The following is a 15,756-nucleotide window of genomic DNA, read 5'->3' as shown; positions in this document are numbered from 1 at the left end:
TACTTTTGAAATATGTAAATATATATCCAAATATGTAATATAACATGATTGATTATTCATTCAAATATAATAATAAAATAAAATAATGAAATAATCAATTACATACGGATAAAATAATGAAATAATCTAAAATTCTAAATTTATCAATTATTAGGTTAATTGATTTCCTTAATTCTTGATAAATAACTTAATTCTTCTAAATAAGTTATTGATATTCTTTTTTTTTATTAAATTATTATTAATAATAAAATAATAATATTACTATATTTTCTTTCTTTCTATTCTTGATAATTTTATTTTTTTATTTTATTTTTGTTTTATTTTATTTTTATTTTTGAATATATTCATAAACAGTCGTTAAGTCAGTCATAAATAAATGTATGTATTCATCCGCTTTTTTATATATTAATTCATTGAATATATTTTAATATATAATTTTTTAATATGCTAATCAATATTTATAAAATATTATAAATATGTTAAATAAATATAAAAATATATATTTATCTTTACTTAATTCTCAAATCATAACATATATTATAGATATATATTAAAATTTTAAAATTCTAGAATTCCATAATATATTTTACTTTATTCTTAATTGTATATAAATGTATTAATATATTAACAATTATTTCAGGAATAAATATTACTTCAATCTTTAACTAATCTATATATATATAATGATGCTTAATTTTTAAAGTGTCCGGATTGTCGGGTCGAGAGCTGTGGTTAATTTGGATATATGTGAGAGTAAATGGATACTTGGGTCGGATTGTGGGTTGACCTGTCCATAAACTTAAAACGGTTAAAAATAAAATTAAAAATGCTATATGTATGGTTCGAACTTGCAACCTAATAAAACAAGTACAACCTTTTAACCAACTAGGCTAATAACACTTTATATTTTAAATTCAACCTAAATTTGATAAACGCGTGACATTTTAACAATATAAGTTCAACTTTTTAACTAACTAATCTATCTATTTATATATATATATAATGATGCTTAATTTTTAAAGTGTCCGGATTGCCGGGTCGAGAGCTGTGGTTAATTTGGATATATGTGAGAGTAAATGGATACTTGGGTCAGATTGTTGGTTGACCCGCCTATAAACTTAAAACGGTTAAAAATAAAATTAAAAATGCTATAGGTATGGCTCGAACTTGTAACCTAACAAAACAAGTATAATATTTTAACCAACTAGGCTAATAACACTTTATAATTTAAATTCAACCCAAAATTTGATAAACGCGTGACATTTTAATAATATAAGTTCAACTTTTTAACTAACTAATCTATATATATATAATGATGCTTAATTTTTAAAGTGTCCGGATTGCTGGGTCGAAAACTGTGGTTAATTTGGATATATGTGAGAGTAAATGTATACTTGGGTTGGATTGTAGGTTGATCCGTCCATCAACTTAAAACTGTTAAAAAATAAAATTAAAAATGCTATAGGTATGGTTCGAACTTACAACCTAACAAAACAAGTACAATCTTTTAACCAACTAGGCTAATAACACTTTATATTTTAAATTCAACCCAAAATTTGATAAACGCGTGACATTTTAACAAAATAAGTTCAACTTTTTAACTAACTAATCTATATATATATATAATGATGCTTAATTTTTAAAGTGTCCGGATTGCCGGGTCGAGAGTTGTGGTTAATTTGGATATATGTGAGAGTAAATGGATACTTGGGTCGGATTGTGGGTTGACCCGTCCATAAATTTAAAACGGTTAAAAATAAAATTAAAAATACTATAGGTATGGTTCGAACTTGCAACCTAACAAATCAAGTACAACATTTTAACCAACTAGACTAATAACACTTTATATTTTAAATTTAACCCAAAATTTGATAAACGCGTGACATTTTAATAATATAAGTTCAACTTTTTAACTAACTAATCTATATATATATATATATATATAATGATGCTTAATTTTTAAAGTGTCTAGATTGCTGGGTCGAGAGCTGTGGTTAATTTGGATATATGTGAGAGTAAATGTATACTTGGGTCGGATTGTGGGTTGACCCGTCCATAAACTTAAAACGGTTAAAAATAAAATTAAAAATGCTATAAGTATGGTTCAAACTTGTAACCTAACAAAACAAGTACAACCTTCTAACCAACTAGGCTAATAACACTTTATATTTTAAATTTAACCCAAAATTTGATAAACGCGTGACATTTTAAAAATATAAGTTCAACTTTTTAACTAACTAATCTATATATATATAATGATGCTTAATTTTTAAAGTGTCCGGATTGCCGGGTCGAGAGCTGTGGTTAATTTGGATATATGTGAGAGTAAATGGATATTTGGGTCGGATTGTGGGTTGACCCGTACATAAACTTAAAACGGTTAAAAATAAAATTAAAAATGCTATAGATATGGTTCGAACTTGCAACCTAACAAAACAAGTACAACCTTTTAACTAACTAGGCTAATAACACTTTATATCTTAAATTCAACCCCAAATTTGATAAACGCGTGACATTTTAACCATATAAGTTCAACTTTTTAACTAACTAATCTATATATATATATATATAATAATGCCTAATTTTTAAAGTTTCCGGATTGCCGGGTCGAGAGCTGTGATTAATTTGGATATATGTGAGAGTAAATGGATATTTGAGTCGGAATTTGGGTTGACCCGCCAAAATTTTTTTTACCGTAATATTTTTTTCACTATTTTTTATATTATTACTCGTGCAAATGCACGAGATACATGCTAGTTAAAATAATATTATTATTATTTTAATTCCTTAAATTAATTATAATAATTAATTATTATTCTGAATTCCTTAATTCCTTACATAATATATATATATATATATATATATATATATATATAATGATGCTTAATTTTTAAAATGTCTGGATTGCCGGGTCGAGAGCTGTGGTTAATTTGGATACTTGGGTTGGATTGTGGGTTGACCCGCCTTTAAATTTAAAAAGGTTAAAAATAAAATTAAAAATTGCTAAGGTTAAAAATAAAATTAAAAATGCTAGAGGTATGTTTCGAACTTGCAACTTAACAAAACAAGTATTACTCTTTAACCAACTAGGCTACAAAGACTTTATATTTTAAATTCAACACCAAGTTTGATAAACGTAGGACGTTTTAATATTAATATAAGTACAATTTTAACTAACTAATCTATATATATATATAATGATGTTTAATTTTTAAAGTGTCTGGATTGCCGGGTCGAGAGCTGTGGTTAATTTGGATACCTGGGTCGGATTGTGGGTTGACCTGTCTTTAAATTTAAAACGGTTAAAAATAAAATAAAAAATGCTAGAGGTATGTTTCGAACTTACAACCTAACAAAACAAATATAGCTCTTTAACCAACTAGGCACTTTATATTTTAATTCAACATCAAATTTTATAAACGCGGGACGTTTTAATATTAATATAAGTTAATTTTTTTAACTAACTAATCTCTCTCTATATATATAATGATTCTTAGTTTTTAAAGTGTCCGGATTGCCGGGTCGAGAGCTGTGGTTAATTTGGATACTTGGGTCGGATTGTGGGTTAACTCTCCTTTAAATTTAAAACGGTTAAAAATAAAATTAAAAATGCTAGAGGTATGTTTCGAACTTGCAACCTAACAAAACAAGTTCAACTCTTTAACCAACTAGGCTACAAAAACTTTATATTTTAAATTCAACACCAAATTTGATGAACGTGGGACGTTTTAACATTAATATAAATTCAATTTTTTAACTAACTAATATATATATAATGATGTTGAGTAAATGGATATTTTGGTCGGATTGTGAGTTGACCCACCCATAAACTTAAAACGATTAAAAATAAAATTAAAAATGTTATCCGTAATTTTTTTCACGGTTTTTTATACTATTAATCGTGCAAATACACGGGCTAAATGGTAGTTATATAATTAGAATGATAATAAATTATTATTCTAAAATTCAAATTTCCTTAATTAATTCGGTTATAATTATTATTAAATTTATACACAAAATATATATCTAATATATTAATTAATTTCTCCTTAATTATCTAATTAATAATAAAGAGATATTAGTTTGATTAGTTCTTAAAAAAAATCAACTTTATCAATAGATTTCTCTCAATATATAATTAATTAATTTCTTAATTAATAATAATTAATTATAATTAATTATTATTCTAAAATCTGAAATTCCATATATATACATATAATTATTGTTTACTATAAATTTGTCTTATTTGTAATTAATTATTTAAATAATAATTAAATATAAATATATAACTTCCTCAAATATAAATAACTGAAAACATAAATTCTCCTAACTTATTAATAATATATAATTAATTAATATTACAATAATAATTGATACTACTTTCTTAACTTTTTTTAACAGTTATTAATAATATTATAATTAATTAGATATATATTATATCTAATTAGAGAATGTAAATACTCTTTAATTATAATTATTTAAACAAAAAAATATAAATTATTCTTTAATTATAATTCTTTAAACAAAATCTATTCATATTCTTGAATGTTCATCTTCTTCTTAAATGAATGTCTAAAACTATTTAGATATTTGATGTCTTGTTCCTTTATTTTAATCTAATTCAAAAGTTTAGATCAATATATACATCAAATATTGTTATTACTATTCATTAATTCATTCTATCATTATCCGTTCTAGCCAAATCAGATCAAGAACATAACTAGCCAAAATAGATCAAGAACATAAAAAAAATGTCTAATCATATTCTTAAAAATTCTTATAAACTTAAATCTCAATAGATCGACATAGAGAAGACTCTGATACCACTTGTTAGTTTCTTTAATCTAAATCTTTAATCCTTAAGTCTATAATCTATATACTCTATGTCGATAAATTGAGATAAACTGTAACTGCGGAAACATACCTAGATCTTGAATGAAGAACGGTCCATTAAGTCGTTCTTCGTTATTTTTTCTTCTTGATCTTCTCTAGATCTTGGATCTTCTTGTTCTGAATCTGGACCTGGATTAGAATGTGGATCTTCTTGTTCTATATCTGAACCTGGATCGGAATGTCTGATGTGGGCGGGGTTTAAGTCTTCCAACCCTATATTGATAGTCCTTTAGTGTTCTTGAGAGATGAACCTAAAACCTTATTGTTCGATGAGAAAAACAAAATAGGTAGACTATCTATATGGGTTGGGGACCTACCCCTAATATACTCATTTATTATTCAGCCAATCAACGAAATAATAAATGGTATTTTTGTTTCTACACAAATATGTCTCCATATTTATTATAGATATCTAAATAAGTCCATAACTTTTATATTTTAATAAATCATTTTAATTGGGCTTTAATCTTTATTATGGTAAAGATTAATATATAATTATTAAATAATATATATACCCAAATATTGGAAATAATTCCAACAGTTTTCCATTGAAAAAAACACCAAAATAGCACATAATTGTACTTATACTGAATTGATGACTTATAAAGTAACACATGACCGTCTTACATTGCACCAACTTATGGCCGATTTATAACGCATGACAGCGTGCCCTACCGCTATGGTTCAAATACCTAAAGGAACTGAATCAATCGGTTTAAGTATTTATTTTTAGGGGTGTGCAAATGAGTAAACTCAACCTATATCTAAATTAAATAATATGGGTTAGGTATAGGTTAGATAATTCAAATTAAGTTTTAGTTTGAAACACATTTATTATGTATTTAACTCATTTAACATTTAACATGTTTTTGTCCCGATTAACACGTATATTTTGATTCGTTTAACAATTATTTAATTTATTTTATCTCAATTAATACGTTTTTACTTATTCAATACGTTTTTAACACGTTTAATTAATATTTTATTCGTTTTAAATCATTTCGGTGAATGTTTATGGTTTTGGGGCCAGTACTATGTAATTTCTTGGACGTAAACTAAAGAATGAACGGTTTGATCAGTTTTGACTCGTTTAATAAGTTTTTAATTTTTACAAGTATGTAACTCATTTTAATCTGTTTCACACGTTGTTGATATATTTAACACGTTTTTGATATATTTAATACGTTTTTGACACGTTTAACGCGTTTTTAGCACGTTTAACACGTTTTGGCATGTTTAACACACTTTTGACACATATAACATTTTCGATCTGTTTAATTTGTTTTTTGCTTCGTCTAATACGTTTTTGACATTATTATACGTTTTTTTGTTCCGTTTAACATAATTTTGATTTATTTGATATGATTTTGATATTTTAATTACTAAATTAGTTAAAAAAAGAATAAGTGAGATTAATATGAATTATATAAATAATATTTAAATAATTCATAAACAAATTAAGTCATTAAAGAGTTTTAAAACAATAGTGATATATATTTTTTTTGTATGGATAGATTATAGTTAATAAATATATTATTAATGAGTTTTAAAACTTTTAATTATTTTTCGTTTGATTGTATTGGAGATCAACATGGTGAAAATTAGGAGAATATAATCGAATTGTTAGATGATTAGTTTATATTGAATTGATAAGAAATAATTAAATTATTTTAATTTAGGTAATTAGGGTAACCTTAACCCAACCTGAAATAAACCCAACTCAAATTCAACCAAACTAAATTAAGTTACATAAATTTTTATTCTTCACGTTCATGATATAATTTGTCAATTAATTGTATTGATTTATGTGATCATTGTTAGGTTTAATTGTGTTTAAATATAACGACAAACTCTTTGGTCATAAATTGATTTGCTTAATTGATAAGATTGTTTATACAACATAGGATTGAAATGACAAAAAAATTCGGGCACATTATTGTTGACACATTTATTATTTGTACATATGTGACCTATTGAGAAATTGTTAGAATGTATAAGGTCAATAGTATAATAAATAATTGTACAAATATTATCTTTAATATAAATTAAAATTATGTGATTTAATGTGAAATTATATTTATGAATTATAGTGTATTCATAAAATAATATGATTTAATATGAAATTATTTATGATAATACATTAATGATAATTTTAATTTTATGAAAGAATAGTATTCAAACCAAAATAACTAAAATGTTAATTATTAACCATCAATTTCATTTTTGTGTTCTTATCAATAAAGATAAACATTATTAATTGGAAGAAGCATTTAAAGAAAGTCTAAAGAATGAAATGATTAAAAACAAATTCAAATAAAAAAAATTTAAAAACAATTTTATCTAAAGAAATAGAAGATTTAAAAGATGAATTAATGTAATCTTATAAAACATTCAAATTTAATATCTCACAATTTAAATTATGATTTAATCCACGCAAAATAATTTAGTCCATGAATGATGTCAAAAACCGCCCTGTAAATAGTTTCGATTTCACTGCGGGGATTTGAGGATCGTTATCCGTACCCACATCAGCAGAGACGCCGCCTCCACGTCCTCGGAAGATGATGTGGACTGGACATGGAGAGAAGTGTACTGGTCCACTGGAGATGGTGAAAGTTGATCCCCCTTGATGGTTATAAAGAAGAGAGATCGCAGAATCTGTCATTTGAAATTGGACGAAGAAGAAATATTAATTGATCTTGGTTTGCTCTTGTAAGGGAGATTTGGGGACTGCTCACAAACATTGCGCAGAGTCTTGGTTCAAAATTAGAGGCAATAACCTGGAGCTCGTTTGATGTTTTTATGTAAAAAGTTATTTAAAATATCATTTGTTTGATTATTTGAAAATTGAAAATGTTGACGGTTGACAGCAGGACGTGTGAGTGATCTGAAGTAACAAACGTAGCATACTAGCTAGTAGTTGGGATAATAATAAACCAGGAGGAGGCGGCGGCGGCCTCTTTTTTGTCGTCGGTGGCTGGCGGCAGGTGTGGTGGTGGTGGTGGCAGTTGGCAAAACTCTTTTTCTTCTTCTTTGTCAATAACATTTGATACTACGTACATATTTTGATTGTTGATAAACACAAGAAATATATACTTTTGTGAGAAAATAAAATAGGTAACAAAATAGTCTACCATACCAATATTACCAACATATACAACTAACTGTTCAAAATGATGACTTAAGAGAGTCCATCTGAGAAGGAAACAAAGAAGATGAATTGGTCTATATTATTGAAGAAAGAGTGTTACTATTATGAGTTGGAGGAAGAGGAGGAGGAGGAGGGGAAAGAGGGGGGAGAGTTCTTGAAGTCTGCAACAGATTGATCAAAGGTGCTTCTCACATGTTTGCACATGAGCAACAATTCTTGTACTGCATCTTTGAATACATCACGAGCATCATCACCTAAAATCAATCAATAATAATGTTAATTAGTCTGTTTGTTATGAGGGATTGATTGCATTATTAATTGTTACTTACTTACCAGTTGTCTGAACCCTAAAATTTAGTGGAGGATCTCGTGGAGGATCATATTGAGGATCTTCATCAGGTGTGGGAATAGTGTACGCACAAGAAGATACCCTTGGACTGCAACACGTACCCACGCACAGAGATAATGAAGAAGAAGAATTCGAACAGAAATTAATTAATTAATTAAGAACCACGCACCACCCACTTACTAACTTACTCTTGATTGAGAGTGAACCTGACAGGGTTTGCTAGAGTGTGAGTAACATCAGAAAAAATGAATGTTACTGAAGAAGAGGGATATTCCTCGCCTCCTACGTATTCCATTACCATAATTCGATCTGGATAAACATTAATATTAACCCTAATTTAGCATTCCAAATCAAAATGAACAGTCTATTATGCATGCATGCATATATTTCTCAAACAAAATTAAGACTCTTCTCAAGAACAAGAACAAGAACAAGAGGATGGTTGGTTACCTTTGAAATTGAAGGTCTTTAGCTGTGAAGATTATGCCAAGTTGAAACTGATTGAAGTTGCTTCATTACTATTATTAATCCTATTCAGTTGTGACGACGACGGTTATTCTTGCAATACAGTTAGAAGTGCGGTAGTTGTCCTAAATACTGTTTTCAAATTTTACCAATTTTAAATGTAACTTAATTAACTAATTAGGCCCTGCCGTTATTTCAATATTATATAATTTTATTTGCTTGTTAGAAAAAAAACAAACTATTTAGTTGAAAATGTTAGTTAGCTAGTAGGTATCAATAAATATATAATGAAATAATATGTTTTCTAAAAAGTATTTTCATATTATAATTATTAACTATTTAAATAATTTAATTCATGATAATATGTAATATTGGATAAAATTTTATTTGACATTATTTTTAAATAATTCAAAATTAAATAAACTTTTAATTCTGAATATTTATTTTTGTAAGCCTCTCTAATTATTATTATTATTTTTATTTCATTTGTTTAGGAAGTTTGTTCAACTTGGGCATAAATTATTTGCGTGTATGGTTCAAATTTTATGGTTCTAAAGAATTCTTGGTTTTCATATTTTTATTAGAATATTTTTTAATTTTTTTATACATTCAATTTTAACAACAAATTTAATTTATTTGTCATTAAAGTTTAAGAGGATCTATATATAGTCCGAATAGTCCAAAATATTTTGTATGCAAACGACTAAAAATACCATGGTTATTGATAATTTCTCCGTCTCTTTCGACAATAAACTAGATGTATTTTGTTTGTTTATTTGATTGATATTATTATAATCTAGTTCGGGTTAAGTTTTATAAGAACATTTTAGTCGGGGATATATTTTTAATCATAGATCCTCCCTTGCCCTTGATATTGTTGGCAATTTATTTCCATGTTTCAGTGGTCTATTCATACTAACCAATCTTTTGGGTAAAAATTGTTAAATTAAAGAGAGAAAAATTATATTTAATTGTTATTCATGGTTACATATATTATGTCTATTATATAGACATTATAATTGACATATAATGAGATTAAATAATATAATATTGATATTATCACGATTTATAATATTGTGATAATATTTTACAAATATATTATATTATACTCTAACATCCACACTCAAACTCGCGATTCAACTATAATAAACATTGAGAGTTTGACAATTAGAAAACGAAAGCGCGAATAATAAGAAATTACACATCATTCTTAATCTTCTTCTCTTCCTTCACTTCTTTTTTCTGCCTAATCCATTGACCATCCACTAACAGCTCTTCTTCGATTCAGACCAACCAAATTAACAACCAAAACCAATCAAACCAAGTTTCACAAACTTCTAAAAAAAAAAACAAATTGAAATCAACAACTCACGACAACCAAACCAAAACCAATCAAACCAAACTTTACAAACTTAGGGAAAACCAAACCAAAAGTAACTCACAATTCTCAATAACAACCAAAACCAAAATGAAGATTCTCAAACTCTTCCAAAAATCAACAAAATCAACAACCCACAATAACCGAATCAAAACCAATATAAATATCTAAAAAGAAAAAAACATTATTAAAAATATAAGAATAAATTATTAGAGCCCTCCATCAATGGTTAAGGTAACCATTGATAGCGGCATTAATAGAGGCAATAAAAGACTATCACTTGATTGACTTAATAACGATAACCTGACTAAAAAGTGGTTAACAATGTCTTTACATGTATTTATAATGTTAATATATTATTGTTTAAAGATGGAGTTTGACCAAAAAATAGAACCAAGGAAAGATAGAAATGGAATTTTTTTTTTTATGTTTACTGGCCTACAAATGTTTTCATCAATAACATTTTATTTCATTCCTTATATTTGTTTATACCTTTCTGATTGCTTGCAAAAAAATACTTTGTAACCTCATTTTTCTTATTTCTTCGAAATAAAATTAAGGATCAATTCATATAGAAATATCATTCATTTGTAAATGACTTTGGTACAATCTTAACTACAAATTATTTGGTAGGTTTGTTGATATTTTTTCTAGTTTAGTTTAGTTTATTTATTATAGTAAAAATTCATAATATTTTGGAGTGCTAGTTAAATCTGTATTATTCATTTATTTGTATTTTTTTTTTATAGATAATCATAATAAGGTTAGTAGGTTAGTTGGGATGATGATACAAATTATAAAAGTTATAAAGAAAGTCTTATAATATATAATCACACTGCACAATTAATACCTTATTTTGAATTCAAGGGTGTAAAGACTGAAGATAATTATAAATTTCTTGAGAGAATAAACCTGTATATTTTAAAAAATATTAATAACTTTATAATAATATAATAGCTACATATGTATCTATCCAATATTTTACAATATATATAAATAAAATAAATTTTCATTCAATAAAAGAAGCAAAGATTATGTTTATATATTTGAAAATAAGTACATTTTATTTCTTAGTTACTAATGAAAACATTTTGATCTATCATGATCGAACAAGATATAACAATGAAATTAACTTACTTCTTCAGAAATAAAATTATGACACTACTGTAAAATCATTGCCACAATTTTGATAATGATTTTCTTTTTTAAATTCAATTGTTTTATTCAACATTAATAAGTTAATTTTCATTTTACTTTTTCATGAGTGCATTCTTTTTTAATATAATTATACCTTGAAGTGCAACTACAAATATGTTGTAGTCCTATTATTTTATTGCCATGAAAGATCATTTTATAAAGAAGAGCCAGATGTATACCCGACAAATATTTCAATTAATGCATTCGAAATTCGAAACTAAGTGCCGGTTTTATTTTCAATTTCAAAATTTTGTTCGGACGAGATCTATTAGGCTTTCTTTTATTTCTCTCAATTGTAACTTAGAATGAAGAAACAAATTTGGAATCAAGATTCACACAAGCATTTGGAAAATTTTACACTATAATAATAAACAAATTCCAGGAGCTGAATCTAATGATTAAAAGAGTTGAACAAGGTAATTTGAGAGTTCTAGGAAACTCCCTCTTCATCTTCTCATAATATAATATAAGTCTCACTGATTTTTGATACATTCTTTTGTTGAACTCAAGCCCCAAGAGAAAAAAAGAAGTTACCCTAATATTTTCTCATTTTCTTTTCTTCTTAGATTCCAATAGAGAGCCATCTCTTAGCGTTTCTTGGGCATCATTTTCCATTCCTAGTTTAAGGAGAGCAGCCGCTTGAAGATAAAACGCGATTGGCCATTCAGGTGATAACGCTTGAGCTTGTGTGGCATCTGCAAGTGCTTCTTGTGGCATATTCTTTTCAAGGTAACATACGCATCTTCTCGCGTATACTGTTGGCGACGGCATGACCCCCAACCCAAGGAACTACATAAACAAACATAAAATGATCAATGTCCCAAATTGGCTAAGACCCAATATATATATCTTTTTAAATTATGATTTATTCTCTAGGGAAAACTAGCACAATTCGGGTTTAATATTTCATATTTATAGGATTGGACAAACTTACTTTCGTATAACAATCAGCCGCTTTATTGAAGTCCTTCACTTTGAAGGCTGCATCCCCAAGCTTCATACTACTCAAGGTGTCTTGAAGTTGACTCGTCCACATTTGGAAAGAAAGCTTGAGAGCACAACAAAAATAAAAACAACTTTAATAATGAAAACAATGTATGTACCAAACACTATGTCTGAAATCTGAATAGATATTTTAGTGCCTAACCTCATTTGCCACACCATCATCATCTTTGTAACCAACTTTCTGCAAGATCTCATATATAACAGAAAGATCCCCATTCGCAATAGCTTCCGCTATAGGCGTTAATACCGGAGTAGCTGTAACGCGGGAAGGAGCTAGCATTACCTGCAAATTTAATTTAATTTTTTGAAAAGTTAAATGCTGAATTAGTAGCACAACAACAATACCTTTAAATTAAAATATTTAGAATTGTTTGTGTTTTATATATATTATAGTACCTCGGTTTCTTTCTGAAGTGGTGCAAGGGTGCCTAAAAGAGACTTTGTATTGGGCCTTTCACTAGGTTCGTTCTGCATACAACGCGAAACTAGCTTGATTAACTCCATCGCTTCATTTTTAGGAATATTGCCCACTAAACTCGCGTCTAATAGTGCAAAGTAATCCTTGCTATCTATTAACTCAAGTGCCTGAAACAAATGAAATTAAGTTAATATAGATAAGCTGTTTTCAACTTGTTTCCAACAGTTAACTAAGGCCTTGTTGGATGAAACCCATATCTCATCATTAATCACTTTATCAATTGAATCATTCAAATCATTACAAAATATATTTTAGTCATTTAACACAAATAATCCACTTACATTGTTAGGTGGAATGTGTTTCCCGCTGAGAAGATCAAACAAGAGAGTTCCAAAACTGAAAATCACACTCTCTGGTATTAGATTACCTGCCAATTTGACCAATTAAAACATTGTTAAAGTTAAAAGCATAGGCATCCTTCATCATCATCAGCCACATATGTCATTATATATAAACCTGTTTTGGTGTACTCAGGTGGAGCAAAATCAGCATTTGTAGTGTAGCATTTGGCATCTCTACAGTTCTTCATTAGCCCAAAGCATGAAAGTTTTGGATTCCCCTCCTTTTACAAAACGGGTGGTTGAAATGAGAAGAAGAATACAAAAGTATAAACTTTGATGAGAGGAGACATAAAAACAGAACTACCTTATCAAACAAAACTTTGTTTGGATTAAGATCATAATAAATTGATCGATCCTTACTGCTACAATAATCGAGTGCTTGAGCAAGACAAAAGGCCACTCTCAATCTCATTGGCCACTTCATTGATGAGGTCTCCCCTAAAAGAGGAATGTTAACAAGAAAATAAGAATTCACTCTCCAATTAAATATATGATGATGTTCTTACAATGGAAAAGATGTTTGGCCAGGGTTTCATTGGGCATGAACTCCGCAACAAGCAACCTCTCATCAGCATCAGAGCAGCAACCTATCAAATTTGCCAACCGCTCACTCTGCAACTGACCCAATCCTCTTGCTTCATCCTATGTTTCATCAAAACCAATGGAAATCTCAATTATCCATTTTGAAATTGGCCCAAAACAATAAATCTCCTCTATTGATTTTGAAATATGGGTTTTGTTTTTGGTTTGCAATAAGACAGATATTATTAAGGTTGAGAATCAAACCAAGAATTGGCGAAGATCGGGCCATGCAGACTTGCTATAACGTTTGACAGCAACCCAAGAGCCATCCTCAAGCTTGCCCTTGTAGACGACATTAGGAGCTTTCTCGCCATTTTCAGATAGAATGTTATCCGGTGAGAATCCGGAGGTTGCCTTTCGAAGCTGATCCGAGCTATATTCTTGAAGTTTGTTAAATGATTGCCCTTCGCCGCCCACTACGGCATTCCCTGCAATTAAATCAAAAAAAACATTAAGAAAGAAGAAGAAAGGGAGGCATTCTGTTGAATTAATTACCATGATCCAAACCGGATAAGAAGTTGCAATTGCTGCAAGAACACCACGAGCAGAAAGCATGTTTGGAGCAGCAAACACCCATTAGCGAATTAAGGTAGAGAGACCTAAAGAAAAGTAGGGACGCCTATCTGTGTCTCCCTCCTCCTCCTCCTGCCCAAATGACCTAAAAGATGGGAGAGATGATGATGATGATGATAAAGCAACCCGCCTCTTCGCCTACATCGATGAAGAGTCTCCAGGGTTGAGGCGTCATTCAATTCCTGGAGATCGATGGAGGAGGGAGCAATGATGAATCTGTTAGTGGTTTTTTCTCGGATTCTTCTCTGTTATTCCTCCACCTAATAATAACGTCGTGCATGTTGGGATAATTATTACATCAAACCTTAATTACCACCATCATCATCCTCCCTTAATCTCATTCCTACTATTTTCGGATTCTTTCATTTCAACGTGCAGTTTGCTTCATTCTTTTCATTTTTTATCTACTACTCCATAAATAATAAAAGGGAAATTTAATGAAATGACCCTACTAATAGCCTTAATTCCAAAAAAAGGCCTGCACTCGATAATGTTTGTAAAATGGGTCTTTTTGTCCTGCGAAAAGTCTATAATACTCCTCGCACGTCTGATTTACCGCTCAAGTACAAGAAATGTCATTCACGCATTTTCATCTAAAACACGTGAGTTGATTAACGCGTTTTAGATGAAAATGTGTGAATGACATTTCTTAACTTTCCATTTACGGGAAATGCCATTCACGCGTTTCATCTAAAACGTGTTAATCAACTCACGCGTTTTAGATGAAAATGCGTGAATGACATTTCTCGTCTTTCATCGTATATATAACATTTTTTGTCCTAATTTAAAACAAAACTAATTCACGAATATCTATCAACTCTCTCCCACCCCGACTTCCAAAACTTCGTCTTTACAACTATTGACTTTCCATTCCAACTTCGTTCAACATCATCGATCAACCTCGTTCAACATCATCATTCATCGTTCGTCCGTCGTCCGTCCGTCTCTTCGATATATTCAGATGAGTTTAGGGCTTAGGATTTAGGTTTAGGTTTAGGTTTTGGTTTATTCTGTAATGTTCTCTTCGATGTATACACTGGTAATAAAGGGGTCAAAACCGAGAGTTTTTACTCACGATTTTGACCCTATAACTTTCGGTATAGACACATTACCGAAGGTTTTGGTAACTCTCGCCATCCCTAGGTATTGACTATTTCGTTAAAAACAATTGGGCATTTACCTAGAGATATCGTAGAGTTTTCGGTTTAGATACCTTAGAGTAAAACCGAAAGGTAATTGAAAAACATTCGGTTTTCCTCTTTGTGGAAAAACCGAGAGTTTTACAAATAACTCTCGGTTTTCTCCATTTGAAGAAAACCGAGAGTTATTAGAAAACTCTCGGTT

The 15,756-nt window shown here is 28.9% G+C and overlaps 3 protein-coding genes across 3 annotated transcripts; all 3 read right to left on the bottom strand.

The window, feature by feature from the left end:
• Nucleotides 1-8,146: 8,146 nt before the first annotated feature.
• LOC124943435 (probable DNA-directed RNA polymerases I and III subunit RPAC2) lies at nucleotides 8,147-8,694 on the bottom strand. The gene is made up of 3 exons (XM_047483939.1): nucleotides 8,582-8,694; nucleotides 8,378-8,481; nucleotides 8,147-8,298 (listed from the first exon to the last, which is right to left on the bottom strand). The coding sequence occupies exons 1-3, from the start codon at nucleotides 8,692-8,694 to the stop codon at nucleotides 8,147-8,149; spliced, it is 369 nt and encodes a 122-aa protein (XP_047339895.1).
• A 3,285-nt stretch (nucleotides 8,695-11,979) lies between these two features.
• LOC124943434 (serine/threonine-protein kinase BSK5-like) lies at nucleotides 11,980-13,445 on the bottom strand. The gene is made up of 6 exons (XM_047483938.1): nucleotides 13,373-13,445; nucleotides 13,198-13,283; nucleotides 12,835-13,023; nucleotides 12,581-12,721; nucleotides 12,368-12,481; nucleotides 11,980-12,222 (listed from the first exon to the last, which is right to left on the bottom strand). The coding sequence occupies exons 1-6, from the start codon at nucleotides 13,443-13,445 to the stop codon at nucleotides 11,980-11,982; spliced, it is 846 nt and encodes a 281-aa protein (XP_047339894.1).
• LOC124942101 (serine/threonine-protein kinase BSK6-like) lies at nucleotides 13,377-14,418 on the bottom strand. Its single transcript, XM_047482518.1, has 4 exons — nucleotides 14,335-14,418; nucleotides 14,044-14,267; nucleotides 13,764-13,899; nucleotides 13,377-13,695 (listed from the first exon to the last, which is right to left on the bottom strand). Exons 1-4 carry the CDS (start codon nucleotides 14,414-14,416, stop codon nucleotides 13,445-13,447), a joined length of 693 nt encoding a protein of 230 aa, XP_047338474.1. The 5' UTR covers nucleotides 14,417-14,418; the 3' UTR covers nucleotides 13,377-13,444.
• Between the last annotated feature and the right edge of the window lie 1,338 nt (nucleotides 14,419-15,756).

This window comes from Impatiens glandulifera, chromosome 6 (assembly GCF_907164915.1).
Source record: "Impatiens glandulifera chromosome 6, dImpGla2.1, whole genome shotgun sequence".
In the NCBI taxonomy this organism is placed as follows: Eukaryota; Viridiplantae; Streptophyta; class Magnoliopsida; order Ericales; family Balsaminaceae; genus Impatiens; species Impatiens glandulifera.
This window is presented reverse-complemented; position numbering and strand designations above follow the sequence as displayed.